This window comes from Haemaphysalis longicornis, unplaced genomic scaffold, assembly GCF_048455015.1.
Source record: "Haemaphysalis longicornis isolate Haplotype H1 unplaced genomic scaffold, Haemaphysalis longicornis Haplotype H1 scaffold_2, whole genome shotgun sequence".
Taxonomy (NCBI): Eukaryota; Metazoa; Arthropoda; class Arachnida; order Ixodida; family Ixodidae; genus Haemaphysalis; species Haemaphysalis longicornis.
The window spans coordinates 222962498-222988560 of record NW_027526295.1 but is presented as its reverse complement, the minus strand read 5'-3'; the positions used below and the strand labels follow the sequence as shown (position 1 = coordinate 222988560).

The 26063-nt window shown below is 49.0% G+C and overlaps 1 protein-coding gene across 1 annotated transcript; it reads left to right on the top strand.

Annotated features, from left to right (window-relative positions):
* Positions 1–1918: 1918 nt before the first annotated feature.
* On the top strand, positions 1919–19642 carry LOC144167642 (uncharacterized). The gene is made up of 3 exons (XM_077696832.1): positions 1919–1983; positions 15995–16140; positions 18696–19642. The coding sequence occupies exons 2-3, from the start codon at positions 16107–16109 to the stop codon at positions 19292–19294; spliced, it is 633 nt and encodes a 210-aa protein (XP_077552958.1). The 5' UTR covers positions 1919–1983; positions 15995–16106; the 3' UTR covers positions 19295–19642.
* Positions 19643–26063: the final 6421 nt, after the last annotated feature.

Genomic DNA, 26063 nt, shown 5'->3' with positions numbered 1-26063 from the left:
CTGTACAGCAGCCGGGACATACAGGACAATGCCGAACGAGACAGTAGTTCAGAGGAGATAGACATCCCACCATTAACGACCGAAGAAGTAAGGAAGGCTTTGAAAGAAATGAAAGGGGGCAAAGCACCTGGTGAGGATCAGATAACAGCAGACCTCTTGAAGGATGGCGGAGAAATTGTACTTGAAAAACTGGCAAACCTGTATACGCAATGCCTAATGACCGCAATGGTACCGGAATCTTGGAAGAACGCGAACATCATCCTAATCCATAAGAAAGGCGACATGAAGGACTTGAAAAATTATAGGCCGATCAGCTTACTGTCAGTCGTCTACAAGGTATTTACAAAGGTAATCGCTAACCGAATCTCTGCAACATTAGATTTCAGTCAACCTAAAGAACAAGCAGGGTTCCGTAAAGGTTATTCAACAATGGACCATATTCACACGATCAATCACGTGATAGAAAATTGCGCTGAGTATACCGAACCCCTATATATAGCCTTCATAGATTATGAGAAAGCATTTGACTCGGTCGAAACCCTAGCAGTCATTCAGGCATTACGGAACCAGGGGGTAGATGAGCATTATGTAAGAATACTAGAGGATATCTACAATGGGTCTACAGCTACCATCATCCTCCATAGGGAGAGCAGTAAAATACCTATAAGGAAGGGTGTCAGACAAGGAGACACAATCTCTCCAATGTTATTCACAGCATGCATACAAGAAGTATTTAGAACGTTGGATTGGGAACAGGTGGGAGTGAGGGTTAATGGAGAATACCTCAGTAACCTCAGATTTGCTGATGACGTTGCCTTGCTAAGTAACTCGGGGGACGAATTGCAAAGCATGCTTTCCGCACTGGGCGAACAGAGTAGAACCGTGGGCCTGAAAATTAATATGCAGAAAACTAAAGTAATGATCAATAACCTCGGGATAGCACAGCAGTTTGAGATAGGTGGCGAGGCAGTGGAAGTGGTAAGCGAATATGTCTACTTAGGCCAAGTTGTGACCCCAGATCCCAACCATGAGGCAGAGATAATTAGAAGGATCAGAATGGGGTGGGGGGCATATGGCAGACATTATCAAATAATGAATAGCAGCCTACCATTGTCGTTGAAGAAGAAAGTGTATGACAGCTGCATCTTACCGGTACTCACCTACGGGGCAGAAACTTGGAGGCTCACTAAGAGGGTTCAACTTAAATTGAGAACGACTCAGCGGGCAATGGAGCGGAAAATGATAGGTGTAACATTAAGGGACAAGAAGAGAGCGGAGTGGGTCAGGGAGCAAACTGGTGTTAAAGACGGTAGAAATTAAGAAGAAATGGACGTGGGCAGGGCATGTAATGCGAAGGCAAGATAACCGCTGGTCATTAAGGGTAACAGAGTGGATCCCTAGAGAAGGCAAGCGTTGCAGGGGGCGGCAGAAAGTTAGATGGGCAGATGAGATCAAGAAGTTTGCGGGGATAAATTGGTCACAGTTGGCACAGGACCGAGATAACTGGATAATAATGGGAGAGGCCTTTGCCCTGCAGTGGGCGTAGATAGGCTGGTGATGATGATGATGATGAACGCGCCCCCAATCGTAACGCGCGGGTAAGTTCGCGCAGGACTCAACTCAACTCGCCCCCGTCGCGTCCATGTACACGGGGCTTATGGCTCTCCAGGAGCCACGCGAAACGGTTCAACCTCGGCCAGTGTAGCTCACGCCACAAAAAAGCAAAGGAGGAGAGTGTCGCGAAATTGTGAGGGAAGGGCGGTTCGCCGTGGCGGCGCGAGAGCTTTCCGAACGTGTGCGGTGGGGTAGGGGAGGGGGGGGGGGGGGGGTCATGCTGTGCCCGCACGAGGTGCTCGTCTGCGCGACGCTGACGAAAACATCAGGGGGGCGTGCGCGTGACGATGGTGTGCGTTCCCTGCCTGACACGCACTTCGCGCCGCCGACGCACAGGCTCATCATCGCGGCCGTCGATACAGCCCACGAGTGAGTGCTGCCTCAGCTCACTGCTGTTGCGCGCGAATATCGCATTAGGGAGTATCGTAATCGCCAGCCAATATTTTTTCCTTGGTACTTGTTTTCTGAGCGAGCATCGCTCGCGCATTGAATGGCTGCGATGGCGGAAAAGGCGGCATATCCCGAGATCGGAGTAACTATGGCCACTATAAGCTACGCTAGGAGTGCAAACAGCGTCGCAGGAACATTTCGGCGACATTCTGCCTGGAGGGCTTATTAACAAAACCGGTAAGGAGCGATTCGAAAAAGGTTTCCTCGAGACACCATTCCCGCAACCGAAACCCCTGGGAGGGTCGGTTTAAAAACTCCCACCTCCCCTCGCGGGAACCCCTGTGTAGATGCGACGCATAGGCGGAGCGGCGAAGGAAACGCGTTTTATAGCGCGCATAACGTTGAGGGGACTGCGTAAGCTGGTCCCAGTCGATGACGACGTTGGCGTACTTGTAAAGCGGCGTGGACTCTAGGTGTTTGAGCAAAGCGTGGATTTTGCTTCGCCGGAGAACGGCACACCGGTTATATGCGCAGCGCGCCCGAAGGAGAGGAAACCGCGGAAGAGAGAGTACTGCACATGCGCCGGCCCCAGCGCGTCTGCCGCGGCTAGGACGCAACGTGCCGCGGCTATGACGCAACACAATCCACTTTAATCCAATCCAATCCAAATCCAATCCAACCGAATCCAAGCCAAGCCAAGCCAAGCCAATCCAGTCCAATCCAATCCAATACAATGCCCCTCGCGAGAGAGTGTTCGTTATCGGAGAGGAGAGGGGGTGAGCGGCGGAGAGCGCAGCTCGCGCGGCGAGGAGAATGGCAGAGGGGTGGACAACGCCGACAACAACGACGACGACGCCGGAGGCAACGTTTATAGAACCAAGGTTGGCCGGAGGGACAAGGCGAGTGAATCAGACGCTCTGCATCTAAAAAATTAGGCAGTGGCTATTCTGCCGGCGCCGGCCGAATAATTTCCCTCAAATTCTACTGACGGTCCCCTCCCATGGGCGGCAAAATAAAGAAATTGTTATTTTACCAGTGCCAGTCGAGTAGTTTTTCCAGATTCTTCCTTTGCTTTGATTTTGCGAGCCGTTTCTAGGTCTAGGTCATAACTGGCCTAACCTTTGCAATATGCCCTTTAGAACAAACGGGCACAGTCTGGACAACAGTATTGAACACAGCGCAGAAATTGTTTTGGTGCAATATGACGCGTCCCACAGAGACGCCACGGTCAACTAAGCTGGTTCTGTTCTGACAAAGGCAACTGGACGCTTTTCCCCCGAGGTCATAACGGCGTGAGTGGTGATAAAACACGCGCAACGTGTTTTGCCTCACCTAACAAAGGTACGTCCTCACTTGCGGCAATTAGCGCGCGCCTCAAAACGCACTTTCGCGGCAAGATTCCTGCGTGGCGTGCGGGGCGGCACATACGTGGGCCGGCGTAAAAGAATAGCCAGTTAATTATCGCATATGTAACTCTATACCAATTCAGAGTGTCCGGGTGGTGAGACTTCGAGAATCGACAATTTCTAAGCATATCGTAGCACTATTCAGACCAAGGTGTCTCTCGATGGGGTGTTTCCGCAGGAATCGAATAAAAAAAGGGTGTCTCAGGCTTTTTTTTTTTTTTTGGATGGGTGGGGGGGGGGGGGGGGGGGGCGGGTTGTTTGATTTAATTTGGTGCCTCGAACCATGCACATCCCTTCCTTTATCTCTTCACCTGACGTCCACTGCAGCTATGAGGCTTCATATTTTCAGAGAAATTTGGTCCCTCGTTGAAATTAAAGCCCCTTAGAATAAAATGGACAGGTGCGTATTTTCTCTTCCTGTCTCGATTTAGATAGTAGCTTGGTATTTCGCTCCTCCTTTTATTGGGGCTTGCCCAAACTGCCAAGACGTTTTATACAAGAATTGACATGAGTAAAATTTAGAGATTCAAGGGGGGTGTCCAGAAAAACTAGGGGGGTCTACACACCAACTACGGGGTGTGTAGGGAAATCACTGGTCTCGATACTCGTGAAAGTCCATTGTATCGCGGCGTGTTGTATTAAGTTCGGCACAAACGCAAAACAATGCAAATTTCGCGAAATGCAAAATTACTGGTAAGTGGTTTGCACGCGATCAGGATATCAAACCTCTTTAGCCAGGCATGTCACATTCACGAGCTGTCACTAACTGAAGACGATTGTTGCTTTGCACATGCGTGTGATGCGTTATTACGTGTCTTGCTAATTCCATACGTCAAAATTGCAGCCTCCCACGAACTTTGAATAGCCGCGTGTTTCCGTCATCTCGCCCTGTATGCGGAAAGAAAAAATAAACTTCAACTTCAAACTGACGCGTCCTCCAGCCGTGCGTAATTACCGCATGCGCACACGCACGCTTGGTAACATTTGCAGTCCGTGACGTTGAAATAATACGCAAGACCGCTAGCGAAAAACGCAGCAAAGGATCTGTATCAGTTCGCATTAGTAAACAGGCCATAAACAGCATCTTGGCAAGCTCTTCATTCCATCCTAGACAAGTTATGCAAGCTTCCGAAGGTTTGCATGTTTGTTTTTGACTGAATTTTCGCTTGTTTACATACTTGTGTCATTCGCATAGGTGTAATAGAGAGAGAAAGAGAGAGAGACATATCTCTTTATTAGATGAAAGCAGAGAGTTTTGCCGGTATGTTCCCGCCTACATGCTACTCTGCGGGGATGGGGAGAAGAGAGTAAAGACCCTAAAATAATTAGTGCGCAAGAGAGGGGAAAAAGGAGAGGTTAAAAGAAAAAGCGAACACGAAGCGAAGCGTAATTTTGGCGACATCTTACGGCCTCGCTTTTTGCCTTCACCCCCAGCTATTATTACACTATTATCCCCAGCATGCTTCCTGTGGGTCACGTTGATCAGTAAGGCCGCCAGTATTGCCCAGGATAGCCGAGGTGCCCACCTAACCCACCGCCATTTTTCCCACCTACTCCCAGCCCAAGTAAGTTTCCAGGATTGATCACCATGCCCACGTAATTTCCCACGATGCCCACCTGATTTCCCAGCAGAATTTATGCTGGGATTTGCGATCGGGTCCTGTCAAATCACCTTTTCCCGTGGGCACCAGGGAGAATGGAAGAGAGCGAAAGCAGCGGACAATTTTTGCCGGTGATAGCTGAGTGCGCGAAGAGACAAGCGGAGGAAGGCACAGCGCAAGCATGAGGATGAAAGCGAAGAAGAATGGCGAAAGAGCAAGCGTTGCATGAACGGAGTTGTCTGACAGTAGCGGCTGAGAGACGCCGCCATAGTAGCGTGACGTGTCCCGTTCGCCAATCGGAGGCTTGTCTGGGGCGACTGCTGTGAAACGCGCTCACGCATCACCCACGAGCTCCTTACCGCGGTCTCCTGAATGGCGAGGAAGTTGCGCAGCACTACACCTAGTGTCACTAGGTAAGGTTATCTAGTGACACTAACTACACCCATCGCAATAAGCCTGCTATTGTTTTTGCGTTCAAGCCGAGCTTTAGGGAGTACCGTAACCGTCGGCGAATTTGTTCGTGGGCCGTTTGATAACAGTTGATCCGTTTGCGCGGCTCTATACCCGGGTGACAGGCACGAACTACCTGTTGCGTACCCTTAGCTCTCTTCATTGTTTGCACTCGCGGCGTCTTGGCACCGGTCCGGCTCCATCCTGAAATGCCTGTCAACACAGTGTAGTGGATGCATCATTTCTGTGAGGTCCCGCATAACAGCTTTCTCGTCGCATATGTCTGCGCTAGACGGGAGCTATCCAGGGATTTCCCCCTGAAACGATTCGTGTTAGCTTTCGTTTGACTCTCAGCTTTATTTACTAACTTTCTTTGGACCAACTTCCCGGGTTCCGTTTTCTCTCATCACAGGAGACACGCCCGCCGATTTTCTCAGTTTCTAGCCCTGTTCTATCTCTGTACGACGTGATCGCCGTAGCGGCCAGTGCCCGAGCGTTTTCGCAATCGTCTACTCTACGCGATGCATCCCTTGCTGGCCGTCCAGTCTGAGGGCCCAAGAGTAACGACGAAAGCGAGACCGCCTCCTCCTCGCGAGGCATAACGTGGTCATTTGGAGACGGTCTTTGCCGCAAGCGACGGCAGTTGAATGCGTGGGAGGGGCGGTCCGGGCAACAATGGCCAAAAGAGGGGAATATGAACCGCTTTTAGCGGCCGAGGTCCGCGCCGTATTCGAGCCATGCATGGAAGCCAGAAGCGGACGAGTCTCCGACGAAGTGATAACCATGCGGACCCCGTTCTTCAAGCCGTGCTCCAGGTTTGCCCTAAACTCGTACTCGTTTTTTTTCCTCTGGGAAAGTTAACTATACTTATTTCTCTGCTTTCGACTCTTTGCACATTTTTCTTGTTGTTTATATGTAATTTGTGGGTGCGTGTTCTAAACTCATAACGTAAATGATGGAATTAATAGCGCATGCTTTTACCCCGCCTACACAAAGCGTTTTAAGGAGGGCAGTTCAGTCGGTCATGGCGATAGCAATGTGGATGTTCTCGATCGTTGTCCTCACATTCGGTGCGTTCTTTTTGGTGCTTGAAATGCGACATATCAACCAGCTGTAGGGTTTAGTATGGCGTACTTCATGAATGCTCTACAATCAAATGTTGTATGCGTTAGCTCGCGACTATAAATAACGGGAGTTTTTTCGTAGGTTCACATGGTGGAATTTAGAGTGTAAGCGCATGATGCATGTCCTTTGCGAGAAATCCCGCCATATATGTGTGAACTTGCGGAATGACAACCCAATTTTGGGTGTCGCTGTTGCTTCGACTAACCTTTCCCGATCTCTCGCAAGCGGCCCCAACCCCTCCAACAAAACCTCCATGTTTTGTTGGAGGGGGTGAGTTAGTGTCCTGCAAACACTATCATGTTCTTCCGCGACACCGAGCAAAAAAAAAAATAGCAGTGGCTTAGCTCGGCTATGCCAGGATATACGTAGCTTGAGCTGAGGTTCAGCTGGTTATTCTTAGGTTTCCTGGTTGCCTAGGATGAGCTGATTATCATTCTTACTGCTGCTAAAACGATTTCCAATACAATCCAATACAGTTTAATCCAATCCAATTCAATCCAATCCAGTCGCAGCGGCGGCGGCGGCTTCGGCGCGCCAGCTGTTCGCCGTGAGATGTCACTGCTGCTCGCGCATGCGCAGCACAGCTCTCCAGGAGCCACGCGTAACTGCTCAACCTCGGCCAGTGTAGCTCACGCTACAAAAATGTAAGCGTTTCTCAAAATATAACGTTGCCGACTGCTTTCCGCGGGCCGTAATCAACTCGCGCATTTTAATATGTGCTCACGCATCAATACTGATATGCCCCAAATTCCTCTCAAATTCTAACCATGTGCCGCGCTTAGTTTTTCCGGGGTAGCGGGCCAACATCATGCACCCTAAATCTGCAATTATAGGGCGAAATGCTCCATAAAAGCCCTAATTAGCCCACAGCACTGAAACTTCGCCGGCACATCAACTCCGACATGTCTCCTGTTGCCTTCAAATTTAAACTCTGCGTTGCGCCTAGATCTCCCACGACAGCAGAAAACGTCAATATTACGCTCTAGGTATATACTCATGCACTAGTATGCCCCCCCCCCCCCCCCTTCAACAACATCACCACCACCAACAACAACAAAAAAGAAACAGTAATGAACCCGTGCACTATAAACTTAGCCTAAATATTACCCCTCGTGTTGTGCCCCACATTTTCTGCAAACCTAAACTCATTTCTCTTGGGACAGCGAGTTCTACATAGTTGCCGATATGGGTACCGATCAAAATAGGTACTGAATGGTGACGTTTTGACGGCACTACGAAAATATTCTGATGATATTACCTTATTATTGCGATGATATATTACGCTTCACTGCGATGCTATTTTTTGTGATTTTTACTGCGAAGCTGTATACCTCTAACCAGGCAAGGAAAGTTTAGTGTCCGCGTCAGCGGAAAACTCCCAGGCTACTACTGCAGCTACACCAACAAGCATCCCAGGCTGCTACTGGATGATGTCTACACCCAGGCCACACAAACAAACTGCGTCAGGGATCGAACTCGGCCCGAATGGAGGAGCGGAGCGACAGCCCGTCGTCTTGCCGACGAATCTACGCCCACTTTTGTTTTACACATACAAATTAGTTGGTTACGTACACATATAGATGAGTTGATTACAAGCTGAAAAACAAAACTAAACACAACAAACAATTATGTACTCTTAGTTTAAAACGGGGGCTCCCGTGAACAACTAATGAGGAGGGGATACCAATTAGGGCGAGAATAATTTTGGTCATGGACGTCTTTAAAATTAATTATCATTTGGCAGAAGTGTGCTCTGGAAGAAACCATATATGCTCAGCGTGCCTATCCAGCATTCGCGTTTTCCATAAAATATGCAGAGCGATTCCGCACGTGGAGACTGGGAGACAGACGGTGGTTTGGATTCAGCGACTGGAGAGGGGGGAGAGCGCTTTTTGGGGGCGACACATGAAACAAGAGTGGAAGAAAGGAGCCCGAAGCCGCGCGCGTCGTCAAGAAAACATAACTGTATTTCAATCAGACTGAATTCGTGCTACTATACAAACATGGTGTCCGAGAGTTCGTCTTCCTCGACGATTCTTCTCTGGAGGGACTCCTAGAGGCGTACAACCGGGTTCGGCTCACGTGTACGATCCCCCCGGCCTGGCTTCAAGCGGATGTGATCCCTATCCCGAAACTCGGTAAACCGAGCACAGATATCCGCCACCTCCGACCAATAGCACTCACGGCGACCGTTTGGAAACTGTTGGAACGGATGATCGCCACACGCCTTCAGTGGTGGCTCGACGAGCACCACCCATGCCAAATTGGATTTCGTCCCCACCTTGGTGCAGAGGATGGTCTGGGGCATCTCTCCGAGATGATCCTTATTGGCGGCCGATCCCACCGTGTTCGCGCTGTGCTGGGCATGGACGTTCACAAAGCGTTCACCTTGGCCACACCGCCGTCATTGCAGTACTTCATCTCCTTCACTTGCCATCCCGCCTATGTGATTTCATTTCCTTCTACCTACGGAACCGCACCTTCTCCATCCATCTCAACGGATCTCCCATAGGTTCCTTCCAGCCCCGCCATGGTGTGCCTCAGGGATCTGTCCTGGCCCCCTTGCTTTTTAACATGGCCATGATACCTCTTGCCTGGCGACTTGGTGCTGTTCCACACATCTATACAATCATCTATGCAGACGATATCACGGTATGGTCTGTTCACCAGGACCTTCACGTCCAAAGTGTCCGCCTGCAACAAGTTCTAGATGAAACCAATCCTCGGTGCAGGTATCTTGGCCTCACGCTCTCTCCTAACAAAACAGCCCTTCTCACCGTGGCCAACGCATGGGGCCGTCGGCGCTTGGCAACCTCCCCTATCCGTCTTTCGGTTCAAGGCACGCCTATCCCAACAGCATCTACCCTACGGCATCTACCCAACAGCATCTACCCAACAGCATCTACCCAGCATCTATATTACGGCCACTGGTTCTGCAAAACCTTGGATTCGCTCTGCAAAGCATCAAGCTTCACAATGGCTGCATCTGTTCCGTCGCATGTCTCAAAAAGCCGTTGGTGCGGCCTCCAAGATGGCCCGCATGCTTGTCCGAGACATTCTTCAGCCTCGCATAGTTTATCAAGCGCAATTCCACTTTCTTACAAAGTCAGCCAGGGCACTACTCGAATCAATAAACAATTCGGCTATGCGAGCTATAACTGGTCTTCCAGCCCTCACCCCCGTCCCTATTCTCCAACAGGAAGCAGCTCAACACGCTTGATGAGCTAGTGCATCAGCGTCGACAAGCCCGCCTCCGAAAACAAGCCCTTGACCCAGATTCCGCCGCTCTTGCAGCGCACATGACCCACCACTATCAAACACCAATATACAGCCCCCATAGAAGTTCCACCAATTAACGGATACACGACCTGTTGCCCGTATTCATCCCCGAACAGTTGGTGCTCCGATTCCGCCTTCTATGGACATTGCCAGCCCTTCCTCTACGCTGATGTTTGTCGACACCAGTGCTTCCGATACCTTACTTCACACCGCTCTACTTTGCCCGACTGTGGCTCCCGATCCAGTGACGTGCACTTACATAACAACGGAGAAGTGGCCATCAACGCCGGCAGAACTCCTTGCAGTTCGGGATGCTCTGCTACACACATCGTTGATAATCAACCACTCTTCACCACAGTGTACAATTTACACTGATTCATCGGCAGCTGTGCGAGAGCTTCGTAAAACTCTCACGTCCAACGAACTTCTGCTCGAAATCCAGAACATAGTGGACACTTACCCATGTCGTGTGCGCGTGTCATGGCGCCAACGGAACAGCCACCCCGCAATGCAGGCTGCAGATGCCGGAACACACCCTGTGCGTGTGCAATATCCAGCTCCTCTTGCACCTTCGTCAAACGGTGTTCGCCTTGCCAGTGCAAAAGAACGTCTACGGCGCACCGCGCGCGCTCTCATACCCGCTACCCCCGCGCGGTACGGATCTCCCTGGTGGGTTGTCTCGCCAAGATGAGGTCCTGCTCAGACGTCTTCGCCTGGGAGTCGCCCTCACGCCAGCTGTGACGAGGTCCTGGCCACCTCAATACGATACCTCGATCAACCCCACGTGCCCCTTTTGCCCCGCTCCAGTTGACCAGGCTACAGCAGAGCACCTGGTGTGGAGTTGTCCTGCTCTGCGAAACCTACGCGCTGTGCACATCGCCACCTGCGGCCAGCGCCCCGGACGTCCGCCAGATTTCACGGCATGGATACAAGGTCCACGTCATGGCCCCCTGCTCCAATTCCTTCGGGAATCCGGAGTGTATCTGTGCATGTAATTTCCCGTTATGCTGAATAGCAAACTTCTGAAAAAAAAAAAAAAAAGAGAGTTCGTCTTCTTCATTCTCTTTCTTCTTTCAATCCATAGCTTCCACGTGATTGATCCTCTTCTTCATTTCCGCATTTTGCTGTGTCCGACAGAATAAAATACAACAGGGGGAAGCAGTGAGGAAGATGATGCCATAGCCGCGCGTGCCGCCCCCTTCCTCATCCTTCGAAAGACGCTCCTCTCCATTTTATTTCTGCCGGCGCTGCTGCGTTCGGGACGCCGCCTTGGCGAATCCCATGTAACGGCTGGCAGAATGTCTGGTTTCACTCTTTGTAGAGACATGTGGGTGAAATCAAGTAACGCCGCATGGGTAATCGTAGTGGGTGTCGTTTACAGCTTCGCAGTTCAACCTTCACAGCGTGGATTGGAGCCGTTCAGAGAAAATACAGAGAAAATGCCGAGAGCCGTGCACGCGTGCCTCGAGCGCACGTTCGTCAAGCTAAGCATACCCTCTTAGGAGATTGGCCCATATTGACAAAAAAAAAAGGATTCCAGCGTTCGCCGCGTGCCTTGAGCGCACTTTCGTCAAGCCAAGCAGACCCACTTAGGGAGATCGGCCAAAATCGGCCACACACACACAAAAATTAAAAACACTCCAGGTTTCGCCGTATCGTGGCGAGGAGCGTACGCTCCGCGTTCGTTCGTCCTCGTGTCGTCGTGCGCATGCGCTCTGTACCTTAGAAGAGCCGCGCCTTGAATGTTGAAGCTGCTGTAAGACGGTGTAGGTGATCATTGCTCCACATGGCACGGTCACGGATAGTTCCACGGCCGAGGAAGAAGCCGCGCTTCGAGAGGCTCGGCGTGCAAAGCTATAGAGACGATAAGTCGCGCTTGAAGAGTGGCGTCCGGAAACGACGAGCTCACTCTGGCCTTGCTCAACATAGGTTCATTGATATGCCGTGCCGCCGACGTCAACCACGGCACCACAACGATACTATTACTCAGCTTTCTGTCCGTCAATGATCACATATACAACAGCTTCGCCATTCAAGTCTTGCACGTGAGTGCAAACTCTCCAGAATTTTTTCTGTGGCCCCAACAGAAAGATTTTTCTGTCGTACCATCTTGTTCCTTCACCCGCTTTGATTGTCGACGAATGCGTTCGACTTATGTTTATTAGTATAATACGTTGGCTTCGGCCTCCTTATGTCGTGCGATTATTGCGGGACCCTTCCGTCTCTGTCACGAGCACGCCATCGCTCACGTGTCGCCACGTCGCTGAATCTTTTTCAAGGAGACACCGGAAATGAAACTACGGCCTAGCATTCCAACTACGCTTCCCTCTCCACCAGGATTAGGCAGCAGCAGCCAGGCGACCATGAAAAATGGTTGGATAGCTGCATACGAATGAAATGCTAGAATTATAACTCTTGTGCCATTTTCTACAAAAAGTATGAGCTCAACCCAAACTCCGAAAGCTTGATATAAACCCATTGCAGCGCAATAGAAACGTTCTAGGGCGGAATTCTGAGTTGTGTCTCTTTCAAGAATGTCCATTTAGCGTCAGCTTCAAGACGACCCACCTTGCTCGTCTTACGTCCCACCCGCTTCGTCTGCTACCGTCTAATTAGAGTTCGCTCACTATGAAACATACATGAAATGGACAAAACTCAGAATTCCTCTCGCGCGCGAGACTGCGACCTTACAGAATGGCAATCCTGTAAAGATTGGATTGTGATCCTCTAACGTTGTACTCACATTGTCACACAAGTCTGCTGTTATTTCTTTGGTAAACAGTGAGTATCTCGCGTGACAGCGAAGCCTTCGTTTTGCATTGCGATCCGACAAAGCAGGCCCGCGTGGTGCCGAAAGCAGAAGCATCCTGCAGCAAGTGCAGAAAAGTTCGAAGACGGGAGCGGTCGGCCGGGGGTGACCGCTGTTTCGTGGTCGGTCGTTGACACCGACGCGCTGGTATCGTGTGTTGAAACCGCGACGCTTTCTCAAAGCCTTACCTTAAAGCCATTAATTACGTAAATACATCACGCCCCCGTTGCCTTCTGCGCCGAGCGGGAAAGCAATTAATGACCGACGAGCCCGAGTGTTTTCTGATCTATGGACACAGTCACCTCATTTACTATATCCACGGAATTTCGCCACCCGAGTAACGGAAGGCGGTATTTCCTGATGCCGCAATATGAGGAACACTTGTCTTGTATGTTCTGTATTTTTTTTGTCTAGTGTGTTCGCATGCGTGCACGCCTGCGGACTACTCCCGGCGAGCTGAGGCCAGCCGAAACTCGATCCCTTCGAGCAGTTCGTGAAGAAATTTAATCTCCGGCTCCCTGCGGGGCGATCCTGTCGTGTTACGTGCATAACTATCCGTTCGCCTCCCGCTGTTCGAGCCCAAGTTCGGTTGCCGCCTTCGTGTCAGAAATACATTTTCACTGCAATCTATTACGGCGTTGAACTTTGCATCCTACGCTTTGCGTTATATGAAAGCGGTCGCTTTTTGTTTTCGCCCACAAAAGAGAAATGATTTAATCGCTAGGCTGTTGCTGACTTTCCCGCGAGCTCGCTGGGCGCACGGGGCGCGCATAGTCGAGCTTCCGGGTTCAGGTTTGGGAGCGCCGTCGATCTGGATGCGGCGAAAACTTTCGTGCCGCGACCGTTACGCCCTGGTGAACCCGCCACTCGAACCGCCGACGCGATCACATAGTATGTATGCGACATCGTTGGTGCAGCCGCTATTTACTGTTGAGACAGGCGCGATTTCAGAAACGCCACCATGACACAGGATGACTCTTGCATAAATTTCAATAATACTGCGAATCGGCTTCAATGGCTACCTGACGTCTCGCGGAGAACGATCACATGTAGGCAGAGCGAGCGAAAATGTCGCAACGGCGTGGGCGAAGTTAACGTAAACCAAGCAAGCATGGATGCGGATGCTGACAACGATACTACCAGGAAGGAGAGCTGCGCACATTATCGTTTTTTTTTTTTCTTCTGCAACACTGTAATGTAGACCATCCGCTTGACTATACAAAGGCGTCAGTACCAGCGTCTAGCTTTTCATACCTTTCAACAATAGATGACTACAGCAGTGAAGCTGAGAATGAGAAAGAAACTAGCGATGCTTGCACTCAGTATAAGTCACGCAAGGCTTGAACCATAGCGAAGATGCAGGATTTCTTTCTACGTGAGCACTAAACGACATATCACCAGTATATGTACAAGTTTGAAATTGTTTTTCACATATTCGATCCGTCGTCGCTTTGCACTGTGCTAGTAGTAGTCATCGCCATATGCATCGATATCGTCGTGTTCCTCATGCCAAGCATTACATGCGCGGTAGCGCTTGACGACAGCTGGGGCGCAGCGGCGGCGTATACGTGCACGACGCATGCGCGGCGTTGTGGAGTCGCGTCGAGGTTCCGTGGAGCAGGTGTTGCGCCAGTTGTGGCATTGTTGGTTGCTAGGCAAAGCGAAACACTCCTGAGGGTTTTCCCCTTTTTCTTCTTTTTTTTTTTTGCTCAAGCCGCTGCGCGAGCCTGGGGCGCTCAGCGGCCGCCGCGAAGCACGCGCTCACGAGCGCTCGGCATTTTCTTGGTATTTTTAACGCGTTACGCGCTACACTTCACGGCCAGCTACAACAGCTCCGCTGTTAAAAGAAGCTAATTTCTACTGATTTATTTCTCGCCCTCCATGAAATATAGAACTTCGTGTAAAATCTCCTCAAAGCACTTAAGTCTACTTACGGTGCTTTAAAGGCGAAAACATTATGACTACTCCTGGCAACACTTATCAAAGGCTTGTTTACAGCATTGTGTTTGCGTCTCTTTATTTGCTTTCGGTTCTTCGTATTTTGTCGCGAACTGCTTTGACAGGTAGACTGGCACCACTTACACGCCCATAACTAATGCAGAATCATAGTTCTCCGTGGCGGGCTTGCATCTGTTCTACTCGCGTGCCGTCGCGTTCACCTGTCACGTAATATGACGTAAGCTCTGCACGCCCTCGCTAGCTTGTTTCTATGCATGCTGAGGTAGCGCTGCGGTGACGCACTTGGCCCTGGTTCAATTCCAATAGGAACTCAAATGTGCCTTTTGTTACCCGCCGCGGTGGCTCAGTGGCTATAGCGTTGTACTGCTGAGCTCAAGGACGCGGTTCGATTCCCGGCCGCGGCGGCCGCTTTTCTGATGGAGGCGAAAAGCGAAAACTCCCGTGTGTTCGAGATTTCGGCACACGTAAACGATCCCCAGGTGGTCAAAATCAATCCGGAGCCCTCCACTGCGGCGCGCCTCATCGTCTGCGTTGCGTCGGCGCGTTGAACCCCACAATCAATCAATCAATCAATCAATCAATCAATCAATCAATCAATCAATCAATCAATCAATCAATCAATCAATCAATCAATCAATCAATCAATCAATCAATCAATCGTGTCTTTTATTTACTGTTTACAGCGCCAGTTATTTTCTGCACCTGACAACAACAACGCTGGTTGTTCCCAAAATGGGGCCGGTAAGTGTCGCGCCGTAAAGGAGGAGGAGGAATAAATTTTTACTTGACGAGCGTTAGCGCTGCTGTTAGGACACCCGCCCGGGGTGGGTGGGGGGTGAGGGGGATGGCCTTGGCTGGCAGTCCAGGTCCTCTTCACCAGTACGCGCCGTAAAAAAAATAAAGGTGACATTAAATAGTGTATCGCCAGGTTGGACGGTCGCCCATAGCTTCCGCTTTCGTACTGAACCGTATTCCTTGTCAGGGAGGAAGGCGAGAGTTCACGACGGCAGCTAGGACAGAAACTGCGGTCTCTGCTCCTATATCGGGTTCACCCGCAGTAATAAAACAGGTTCCCCCGGGTTTGTAACGGCGCGATTTTATTTTCGGCGAGGGGCGACAGGAACCCGGCGGAACGTCGTCGATATATATCTGCAGAGAAGCCGCTGACAAACTGGATCGGTTACGCGTGCCTTGTCACCATCGAATCACCCCGTTAGGCGTTCCCGGGCCCGAATAAAACGGCTCTTTGAGCCATGGCTCGTCAGACCGCGCTGCTGCGCACTGAGGCGCGCCTGCGCGATGTCCTGCGGAGATGCACTTCCTAGCGGAGCGTGCTGTAGTGCCGGACCTCCTTCTTTCAGGAGCACCTACGAGCGGTCCACGGGAACATTTCGTGCCGTGGGAACGAGCAGAGCGGCTGGGAAGAAGACGAAGTGCTGGCTGCCGCTGCTGGTCGTCGTCGCTGTGACCGCGATGTGTCCCGCCGCTGTGGGACTCAGCATTGCCGGTACGTATATAAGTACGTGCGTGCATAATATTATGGCTGTAGCGATACCATGGGATGAATGAACAAATAAGTCGTGTTGACATCTCTTGGTTGTTATTCTTGGCGTGGAGTATTTTCTCCCTGATGATGCACCGCTGCCTTTACGTCGTAAGCGACGGAAATTTATAAAATGGAAGCGTATTACTCTATTTGAGTGTAAAGACTCTGCTTCGCCCCCTCGCCCGCCTACTCAACGAATTTCCTGCAAACATTCATGCACAAGCGCTCTCATGTATCGTGCTGTAAACACTCCATATAGTCAAGTAAGTATACGGTCATCCCAAAGCTGTTAGCTTGCGTGTCGCGAGTTCACGTGCGTGTCCTTATATACGTAATTAGCTGGTATGTTTATCCTTCTCCGCTTTTATAAACTGCACCTGTAGAACGCACTATTCAGTTTACGTCCAGCTTTTTCATTGACTTTTTGGCAGGGTGTGTGTGACATGTTCTGTTTGCAAACACCATCGACGGCGTTGTCGCCACGAAGGTGGCTTTCCCTCAGTGCGCACGTGCTTGAGGACGAGCATTCTCTACAGGCTTTCCAGTGTGAACGTAACGATGGAAGGCTGCAGGTACGTAAGGGTGGGCGAGTTGGTGCATGATTACAAAGAGGGGAACAGCGCAACGGTTGTCCCTTTCTTCTTGTTGTGTTTCGTCTGTGTTGCGCTGTTCCCCTATTTGTGCAGGTACGTGTTCATGTAAGCGCAATCGCTGTAGCATCACTTGCTTGCAGCTCGCTCCTTCTGCAGCATAAATTATTGTTGCGTTATTGGGATATGAGATGATCTTTAGGTGGGTTCATAGAGAGCCTACCAACCGCACACGCAAAGGGGTGACGTCACGCCGAGGTTGCGGCGGCGTTGGGCGCAGTGGCGTTGCCTTCGCGCAAGTGCTAGGGAGTCCGCATGTGGCGCGTCCTAGCGTCACTTAGATCATTTAGTGACGCTAGCGCATGGCCTCCGAGATTCCCCCGCGTGCGCATGGGAATCATGGCTAGCGCGCCCCATGTAGCCTCCCTGTGATCTGTCGCCGCTGTCGCCGCTGGTCTAGCTGGTGCCTCTGAATGACGTCGAGTCGTGGCGGCGGCGACGGTTCGCTGTTCTTGTGGGGTGTTGCATGAGAATGGCAAGACACGTTGAAATGAAATCAAGAGTTGGACGGAATCCCGCCTGGTCGGGAAAACGCATGACAACAATTAAAAACTCACACGGACCACAAATGTTCATGAAAACCAAAAAGACGTTTCCGCTTCAGTGCGGAATTGTGAACAGGGCTCCCGTGCGGGAGCCGAAACGTCTTTTTGGTTTTCATAAACACTCATGGTCGGTGTGGTACACGTTGATGCATAGCGTTAAATGGAGTGCGGAAAAAGTGCAGGGCCGAACAGGCGGAAAAATAGGGTGGAACTGGAATGACAGCGACGGAATGTCGAGACTGATCAAAAACCAAAGCAGCGACGGTTAGACAGACACTGCCACCGCTAAAGCGAGCAAACTGGGTCACTGGGACGGGAAAAACACAAAGCACGGTTGGCACAGCGTGCGGATGCGGCTGGTAAGCGACGTGCGAGAAACACCGTGTCGCCGGCTTCTGAAGCGGGAGCAAAGAGTACGCACCGGGCCCATTCCCAGGAGAGGGATCAATGCTATCTTCCGTTTAATTTTGTTATAAGTAATGTTTCCCCGGGATAACTGCTTTGCTCAAAACCTACACCACAGCATAGGTGTGCTTGCTGTGGGGCACCCTTTACAGGCAAGGATGAATGGTGCCATGGGCGTCGGCAACAAGCCACACCAGAACTGCCTTCTCCCCCGCCCCCTGCAAAACAATGGGTTTGCCCCAGTCAAGACAAAACACTGCCGACGTTCATGAACGGTGCTGACATCTTTCGTGCAAAAGCCAAGGCTACCACTCACCGAATGTCCGCACTGCATGCCCTAAGCGGACTGGACGAAGCACTTTTAGTTTGTCCGTGCCGCAGCATGCAAGTCCGCAAGGGCTTAAAAAAGGGGGGTTGCTAGCTCAGGGTCAAAGTGCTCTTGAGTGTAGCTCAATCTCGGTTGGTTTCAACGACTTTGCGCCTTCATTATTATACTAGCTTTTAATGGAGGCAAACGATGAGACTAACCAGGGTGTACGAGATCACAGTGAATCCGTAGCCCTCTTATACCGCGTGTAGGAGTAGAAATCAGGTGTAGCCTTGGCATGTAATACCCCGATTGTCCGATTACATTTTCTACGTTGTGAATAGTTATTATTACCAGTGGCTACAAAGTGGTGACGAGCTACTGAGCAGAGGAGGGACAGTTCTTTTTAAGAGTCGGCTGGGTTCTACAGTTCATCTGGACGTCTCTTGGTAGGAACGATCGAGGCTCCAGCCATGAGGCCTCGCGAGCACTTTCAATCCTCGGTTAGAATTTTCTGGGATTTGATTTTAAAACTGATATTATTTACTTTAAATATATATATAGTTTGGACTTTACTGTATCTTCCTGACGTGAACACTCTCTCCGCAGAAACGGAAGCCCCCATCGCCAGGCCTAGCGAGGACTTCCTCTTTTCGGACCCAGTGCTGCCACATTATCCCGCCAGAACGACACGGGAACCAACTTCGATCACCACCGCATCTTCGACTGTGTCAACCGCGACACCAGTACAGTCACCGTCGGCTTGCACAACCGGCAAACCCTTCGCCGACCCCGAGACCTGCGTCCGCTTCTTCGTTTGCGTTGAAGGACGCCCATTCACGATGCAGTGTCCCGGCCCATTGCTGTTCGACGACAAAAAAGGCATATGCGACTGGCCGAGAAACGTGCGCTGCGACGCCAACAGACCCGTGACTGCGCGTGCGCAGGGCGTCGCGTCAGACCGCTGGGGAAGAGTGAGCTGTGTGGCCAGCGAGGGCTTCTACGCCAGTCCCCGCGACTGCGCCGAGTTCTTCCGCTGCCACCGGGGCAGGGCGCACCGCTTCGTGTGCTCGCCGGGACTGGTGTTCAACGACCTGTACAAGACGTGCGACTGGCCCTGGAACGTCAAGGACAAGGGCGTTAGTCGCGGATTTCGAGCGTGCAAGTTCGGCAAGCGATGGCTGGTAGTGAACAATTTCACTACCTGATCTAAGCAGGCTGAACGCACAGCTGATACCTGAGCTCGCCTGAAAACGCGACATTTTAACCAGTAAGCAGTGATGCGCTATTGGAGGATAGATCAAGGGGGTAATTTTTCTAAAAATGAACAGGGTAGGGTGGAAAATACACCAGTGCTTGGTCAGCTTTGATTATTTAGCGAGCTGAAACGTACGTGAGGTGCACAATGGTTGCCAGGTTCGTAGGTCGCCTGTGCATAAGCAGACCTATACAACTGCAAGCAAGCTGGTGCCTTGGAAAATCTTTCAGAACTGTTCTGTATTTCTTTCACGATAATGAGAGGCTCCTACTGGTTCACTCCAAAAAGAACTGTTCCGGTTTACTGCATGCGTATGCTGAAATTACAATAAACATTTAGTTTCTAATCAGTGTAGGCACTCAGTTTTCTTGTTTTTTTTTTTTTCAGTTTTATGTCATTCGCGTGGAATGAAATCCCACCAACAGCCCAGCTGGCATGATCTTTTGTCTCATGGCAGCATGTCACATGCTAGGTTGGCCCCACGAAGATGCTTGCAGAGTCAAAAACAACATCTGGTTACTTTTACTGCCAAGCAGCAATGCTGTTTATTACATTACCGCATAATACTTCAAACGAAAACTCGCCGAGAAACATGGAAAGTCGATACCACATTCCCCAGCCTGGAGTGCAACCTGGTCTGGTAGGAATCAATACCCTCGATACAGGTGAGGTTGTGCGTGATACTAGGAAGGCTCCATAGTGCATAGCAATTCCTCATTGGAACAGGCTCTGGCCATTGTGGTGTATAGCATTCAGTTACATCCTCCCAACAAACCAACGACCAAGCTCAAGGGCCTCAGACCTGAACAGCTCATGGTCACTAACACATGCATCCAGCAACTGTAAAGCCCCTGACCATGGCGGTGGTCAGTGATAAAGCAGAGAGCACTGAGAATCTCTTCAGGACAAGCTACTTCTTGAACATGAACTCGGCAACGTTCAACACTCAAACCTATGCATCCAGCCAGGACAGCAGAGCTGGGCTATTAGAGGAGCTCTCAGGCATTATGAGATGTCGTTGGATTAAAGGGACAGACAACCGATTTTTGTCCAGCATATATTCTCTATCCCAAATGAAAGGGCATCACTTAAAGCCCCTAGACGAGAAACGGTTGTCAGTGATAAAGCAGAGAGCACTGAGAATCTCTTCAGGACAAGCTACTTCTTGAACATGAACTCGGCAACGTTCAACACTCAAACCTATGCATCCAGCCAGGACAGCAGAGCTGGGCTATTAGAGGAGCTCTCAGGCATTATGAGATGTCGTTGGATTAAAGGGACAGACAACCGATTTTTGTCCAGCATATATTCTCTATCCCAAATGAAAGGGCATCACTTAAAGCCCCTAGACGAGAAACGGTTGTCAGTGATAAAGCAGAGAGCACTGAGAATCTCTTCAGGACAAGCTACTTCTTGAACATGAACTCGGCAACGTTCAACACTCAAACCTATGCATCCAGCCAGGACAGCAGAGCTGGGCTATTAGAGGAGCTCTCAGGCATTATGAGATGTCGTTGGATTAAAGGGACAGACAACCGATTTTTGTCCAGCATATATTCTCTATCCCAAATGAAAGGGCATCACTTAAAGCCCCTAGACGAGAAACGGTTGTCAGTGATAAAGCAGAGAGCACTGAGAATCTCTTCAGGACAAGCTACTTCTTGAACATGAACTCGGCAACGTACAACACTCAAACCTATGCATCCAGCCAGGACAGCAGAGCTGGGCTATTAGAGGAGCTCTCAGGCATTATGAGATGTCGTTGGATTAAAGGGACAGACAACCGATTTTTGTCCAGCATATATTCTCTATCCCAAATGAAAGGGCATCACTTAAAGCCCCTAGACGAGAAACGGTTTTGCTGATAACGCCCTAGAATTTTTTAAAACGAATTTTTTAGATCTACGAGCCGTATGTGTCCCTCGCAAAACTAATGCTGGCAACCATGACATAGAGTAGCTCGGCAACATACTTTTGTCTGTATGCGAAATAAAAAACAATATTTAAAAACTTGTTCCCAGCTAAAAAAGTTTGAATGGCAGGCTATCCTGTTCCTTTAGTGTTTTTTTAATGCAAGGGTCTATTTTGCACGAATGCGCCATCTGTTGGGATAGACGATAGGTAGAATCTGGCTTCACGTCGTGGAGGCGGGAAGTTCGATTCTCCCCGGGCGCGACGTTTTTCTTTTTTTTAGCTGCCGTTGGCATATTTGGAGACCGAAATAAAATATTTTGGCAGAACAAACGCCCCTGACTCAGACAGAATCGTCAAAGCTCCTTCGCTGGGTCTGTTTGCTGAACGCTGCCGTTGATTCTGGGCATGGTGGCTCAGTTAGCCACACTGAGAGCAACCCAGCGGCGGCGGGCGGCGTGTCTTTAGAATTTTCAAAGTAATGTTTAGAAATACATATACTATTTAAGCTTGTACAAATACTTGTGTTAAAAGGTTTTCAGTACGTAAATAAACGTTTCAGCAGTTACAGTAGCTGGTAGGTTTGCAGGTCACGTGACAGGGACACATATTGTAGTGTCAAGTTTCGACACTACGAACCGCCACCCTTCCGATTTCAGGAATTTTGCTGCCAAATTAAAATTATTTCCGCCAGTTTGTTTAAAAATTGCTTGTTGTTACCGGGCTATATAAAACGCTGGCTTTCATATGAGCTAGAGAACATATGCGCGAAAAAAATCGGTTGTCTGTCCCTTTAAGGGAGGTTAGAAGAACAGGTGAAAGCTCTCAGGTGTTGAAAAGAGGGTACTTTTTGTGCTATTGAGGCCACAGAAAAAGGAGGGAGTATGGGGCTGAATTCGTGACCCACAAAAAGATAGCAGGTAGATGAATTTTCAAGAGTTAGCGGAAGAGTTGAAGCTGTTGTGATCAAGCTGAACGGGAAGTGCGGATTAAATGTAGTACAAGCCTATGCACCAACCTCTAGATACGGAGATGAGGCTGTTGGCAGTATCTACAAAGATGGTAGTCATTAACGCAGGAGTAGAAGGAAAACAAATAGGCGAGTGGGAAGGGCTCAACTTTGGAATAGGTAGTTGGAATTGTTGATACATTGGCTGGATTAGCAGGCAGAAATAACCCGAGGATGAAGGACACATTCTTCTACAAATGAAGGAATAGGAAATGGACATGAAGACTCGCAAGTGAAACTAAAAATGAAATCACTTCATTTTAGGCGCCAATCCAGGCATTGGGTAAGAAGTTGAGGGGCTCCGCAAGATAAGATGCAGTGATCAGAAGCTTGTGAGGAGTAGAATAAGTCCAGATCTCAAATGAGAGAGGATGAAACTAGCAAAAGAAGGAAACACAACTTTCGGTCGGTAACCAACCGGGCGCCGGATTTTAAGAAGATGCTTCAGAACAAATTCATGGTCTCAATTACAGAAAGTGAAGATGGTACCATGTACTGAATGAAAACTTGGCAACAATAACCAGAGTCAGCAGTAGCTGTCAGAGCAGAAAGGTTGAGACAAGAAGACGGTAAGCTATCTCGGGTAAAAAGAAACCTATTGCAGAGAGCAAAATATGAAAGCGTCAAGTACAAAGGAGCAAATCTAAATGGTGGAGCTGTCAAAAGTGATGAACAGAAGCAAAGTAATAAGTGACATATATATATAAAACAAACCATACATTAAAAAAACGTTAAAAAGAAAGAAGCTTAAGAAGACTGCCCTGGCAAAATTAGAATGAATGCATGAATGAATGAGAGATGAACGAGCTAACATTAAACACAGCATGGATGAGATAATGAAAGTAACGGAAAAGTTCCATGCTGAGCTCACAATGTTGGCTAGGAGACAGCTCTCAAATGACTAATTGGGTTTGCGAGGTTATAACAGTAACTAAAGACAAGGTGGAAAAGGCACTCAAGGGAATGATGAGAAAAAAGCTACCGGAGACAATGGTAAACCCATGGGTAACCTAAAGGATGGAGGAGACATTCTACTAGAAATGCTTGCAAAATTATCTTCAGGTTGACCCTGGACATAAAACGTACCTCTAGCCCGGAAAAATGGCAACATAATTCTGATCCACAAGAAGGCTGATGTTAAGGAGCCTAAGAATTACAGACACACCAGCCTACTTTCTGTAATATACAAGTCGTATAATAGTTCACAGCATAAGTGACAGCTTACATTTCCAATAACCACAAGAACATGCTCATTCATGCCATAAATCAGGCAACTAAGAAATCCGCAGAGTATCCCTCTCTTTACATGGCATTCATGAATTATAAAAAGTGTCAGATTCTGTAGGGAGTAGAGGAGACTAACATAAGGCTCTTGAAGAATGTACCTATATAAGGAATACACGGAACACTGAAATGTTCCCGAGCAGCTACGTAAGTTAGGCGATGCTGTCCAGTGGTATTCAATAACATGCCTTTGCAAGAATCTTTGACTATAATCAATGCTCTGCAACCTTCAACAAGATGAAAGGGCAGCTTTAAATGATTAACTCAGACGTGGCACCTTTGCTTGCATATGCAACTGATCTCCATGTTACATGCTTCTTTAGCGTAAATGCCTCACACAATTTTCTATGCTCATTTCCTCCGTCATTTGTAAAGAAATTTCATTTCGTGCGTGATAAAAAAAAAGTGATCCAATTACTGCCTTTTAATATCAAAATGTAGGCCAAAACAACCGTTCAAAGCTCAGCAGTACTTAAATCTTTCCTGGAAGCTTTCATGGAAAGATAGCATTCCATGGTACTATGGAAATGAATTAGCTGCCCTGTTGAAGTAGTTCATTGGGAAATCAACCATACGGAATGTGTGAGTGCAAGATTGGCCCTAATTCAAGCCAAAGCAATACTCTGGCATTGTATAAACTTGGTTTTCAGAAGTGTAGGGCCCTGTAACCACAAGTCCAACTTAAAAAAAAAAAATCTATTCACTCCGCAGTTTTTTCAGAAGTAGAGTTGGGAATGGTAACAAGCTCTAATTGTAAGTTTTTGGAATAGCTTGTTCAGGACTAATAAGCTATGTTTCTATGTAGTAACAGTTCCGAGCATCTACAAGCACATGCTGCCAGCATGCAGTTTGAAATCCCTCTGCACGTGTGAACGCATATGCAGCAACCTCAATCTACTACATGGTACTTGTCGCAGAACATACTGAATGCGATATTCCGAAATTTCAAGAAAAAAATAGCATAAGCCTTCAACAGCATCCATCCAGCCAGCCTTCCAAACACTTTGAGTGTCTCTGTGTGCACATACAGGTGACTCCCAGTGATAAAAAGCCCACAAGGACTGCAATCAAACAAAAAACACAAGTACAGCATTGTTACTATGTAGTCCGCAACCCATCTCCCTTCTTGATTTTGTTCATAATCCCGACATTCGTCGCCAGGTCGAGAATACAGCTCGGGTTGCTTTGATAGTCGAGACATCGCTAAAATCAAAGCCTGAAACGTCCACCACCCAATCTGCTCACACGGCGCTGTGTGCAACAACAAAAAACATGAAAAATTTAAGAGAGAGAGATGCATACGCAGGCGGGAGTCTCAACTGGCCTGCCCTAATTTATCAGCCCTGTGCTACACCTCTGTTGTGATGGCGCCAACATCAGTACAGAACAAAGCACTGTTTTTGTGCCTCAAACTTTCTGAATTTTATCGAGAAATGGCGGCCACCTCGATGCTTTTCATTTGAAATAACTTCCAAAAAACCCATGGCATGGATTTTAGCTTTGAATGATCAATTTCTGCCATTGTATAGCTTGTAAAATTGCCGGGGCCAGCAGATCACTTCCAATTACCCAAAAATTCAAATTAAAGGGACCCTGCAACACTCTTTAAGCAGTGCAAACCTGTGCGATGTTTAGATTACCTTGCCAGGAATACCTGAGCCAAATATTACATGTGCACGTGAAGCGGCGAGTGCGCGAATTGCTGTGAAAGACGCAGAAAAGCCAACCGTGTTTTCTTCAATTTTCTTCATTATGCACACCTGGCATGGCCTAAACGACGTCACTGCGACCATGGCTGTCCTATTGGCTGCCGCTGGTCAACTTCGCGGCTTATTTCTCAGATTTCCTGTGACGACCGGTATTCGTCGGCACTGTGTGCCAACCTCTTTTATGCCTGAACCTGTATGCACAGCTTTGGCATTTCTTTTGTGTTTTGAGTGCGTGCAGAGTTTGAGTGACGAACTCAATACTCCCTTTTCAACGGGACAACTCAACAACAAACATTATTGCTTCAAAAACACCCTATCAGCCTGAGCGCGTGCTTGCGAGCAGGCAGCCATGCCTGCTTTTTTGTGGCGCCAGACTGGAAATATACCCCTCCACGTTTTGGAGAAAAGGAGAAAACTCCCCGGTGTGTGATATATCGAAGGCCACCGAGGAGAGCGCTGCTTGCCACCCCCTTCTCCGGGAGAGCGTCGTGTTGTCCACGGTCGAGTTGAGAGGAAATAATTATGCGAGATTTCTCATCGCACGTAGTTTCGGTGATAGTGAACGGATTTTCATAATTCTTGCGGGAGGAGGTTGCTGGGACAATAGATTCTACCCCAAAATACATTACGAGTAGTCGATGGTAAGTGCTGCAGGGTCCCTTTAAGCAACTTCGAAATATCGAGAGTCGTCTGTAACACAGAATCCGCCAGCGCAGCTTGTCTGTACCTGAAAAAATAAAAATAAAGAACCGTGTATGCAGCCAAAGCAACGGCTAAAGCTCTGCTGCGAATAAAAACGCATCCAA

Excerpts from the sequence above, each read along its gene's own strand:
- LOC144167642 (XM_077696832.1), top strand. The coding sequence starts at position 16,107 with ATGTGTCCCGCCGCTGTGGGACTCAGCATTGCCG. Across the intron at positions 16,141-18,695 it reads TGTGGGACTCAGCATTGCCG|AAACGGAAGCCCCCATCGCC; the intron begins GTACGTATATAA and ends CTCTCTCCGCAG.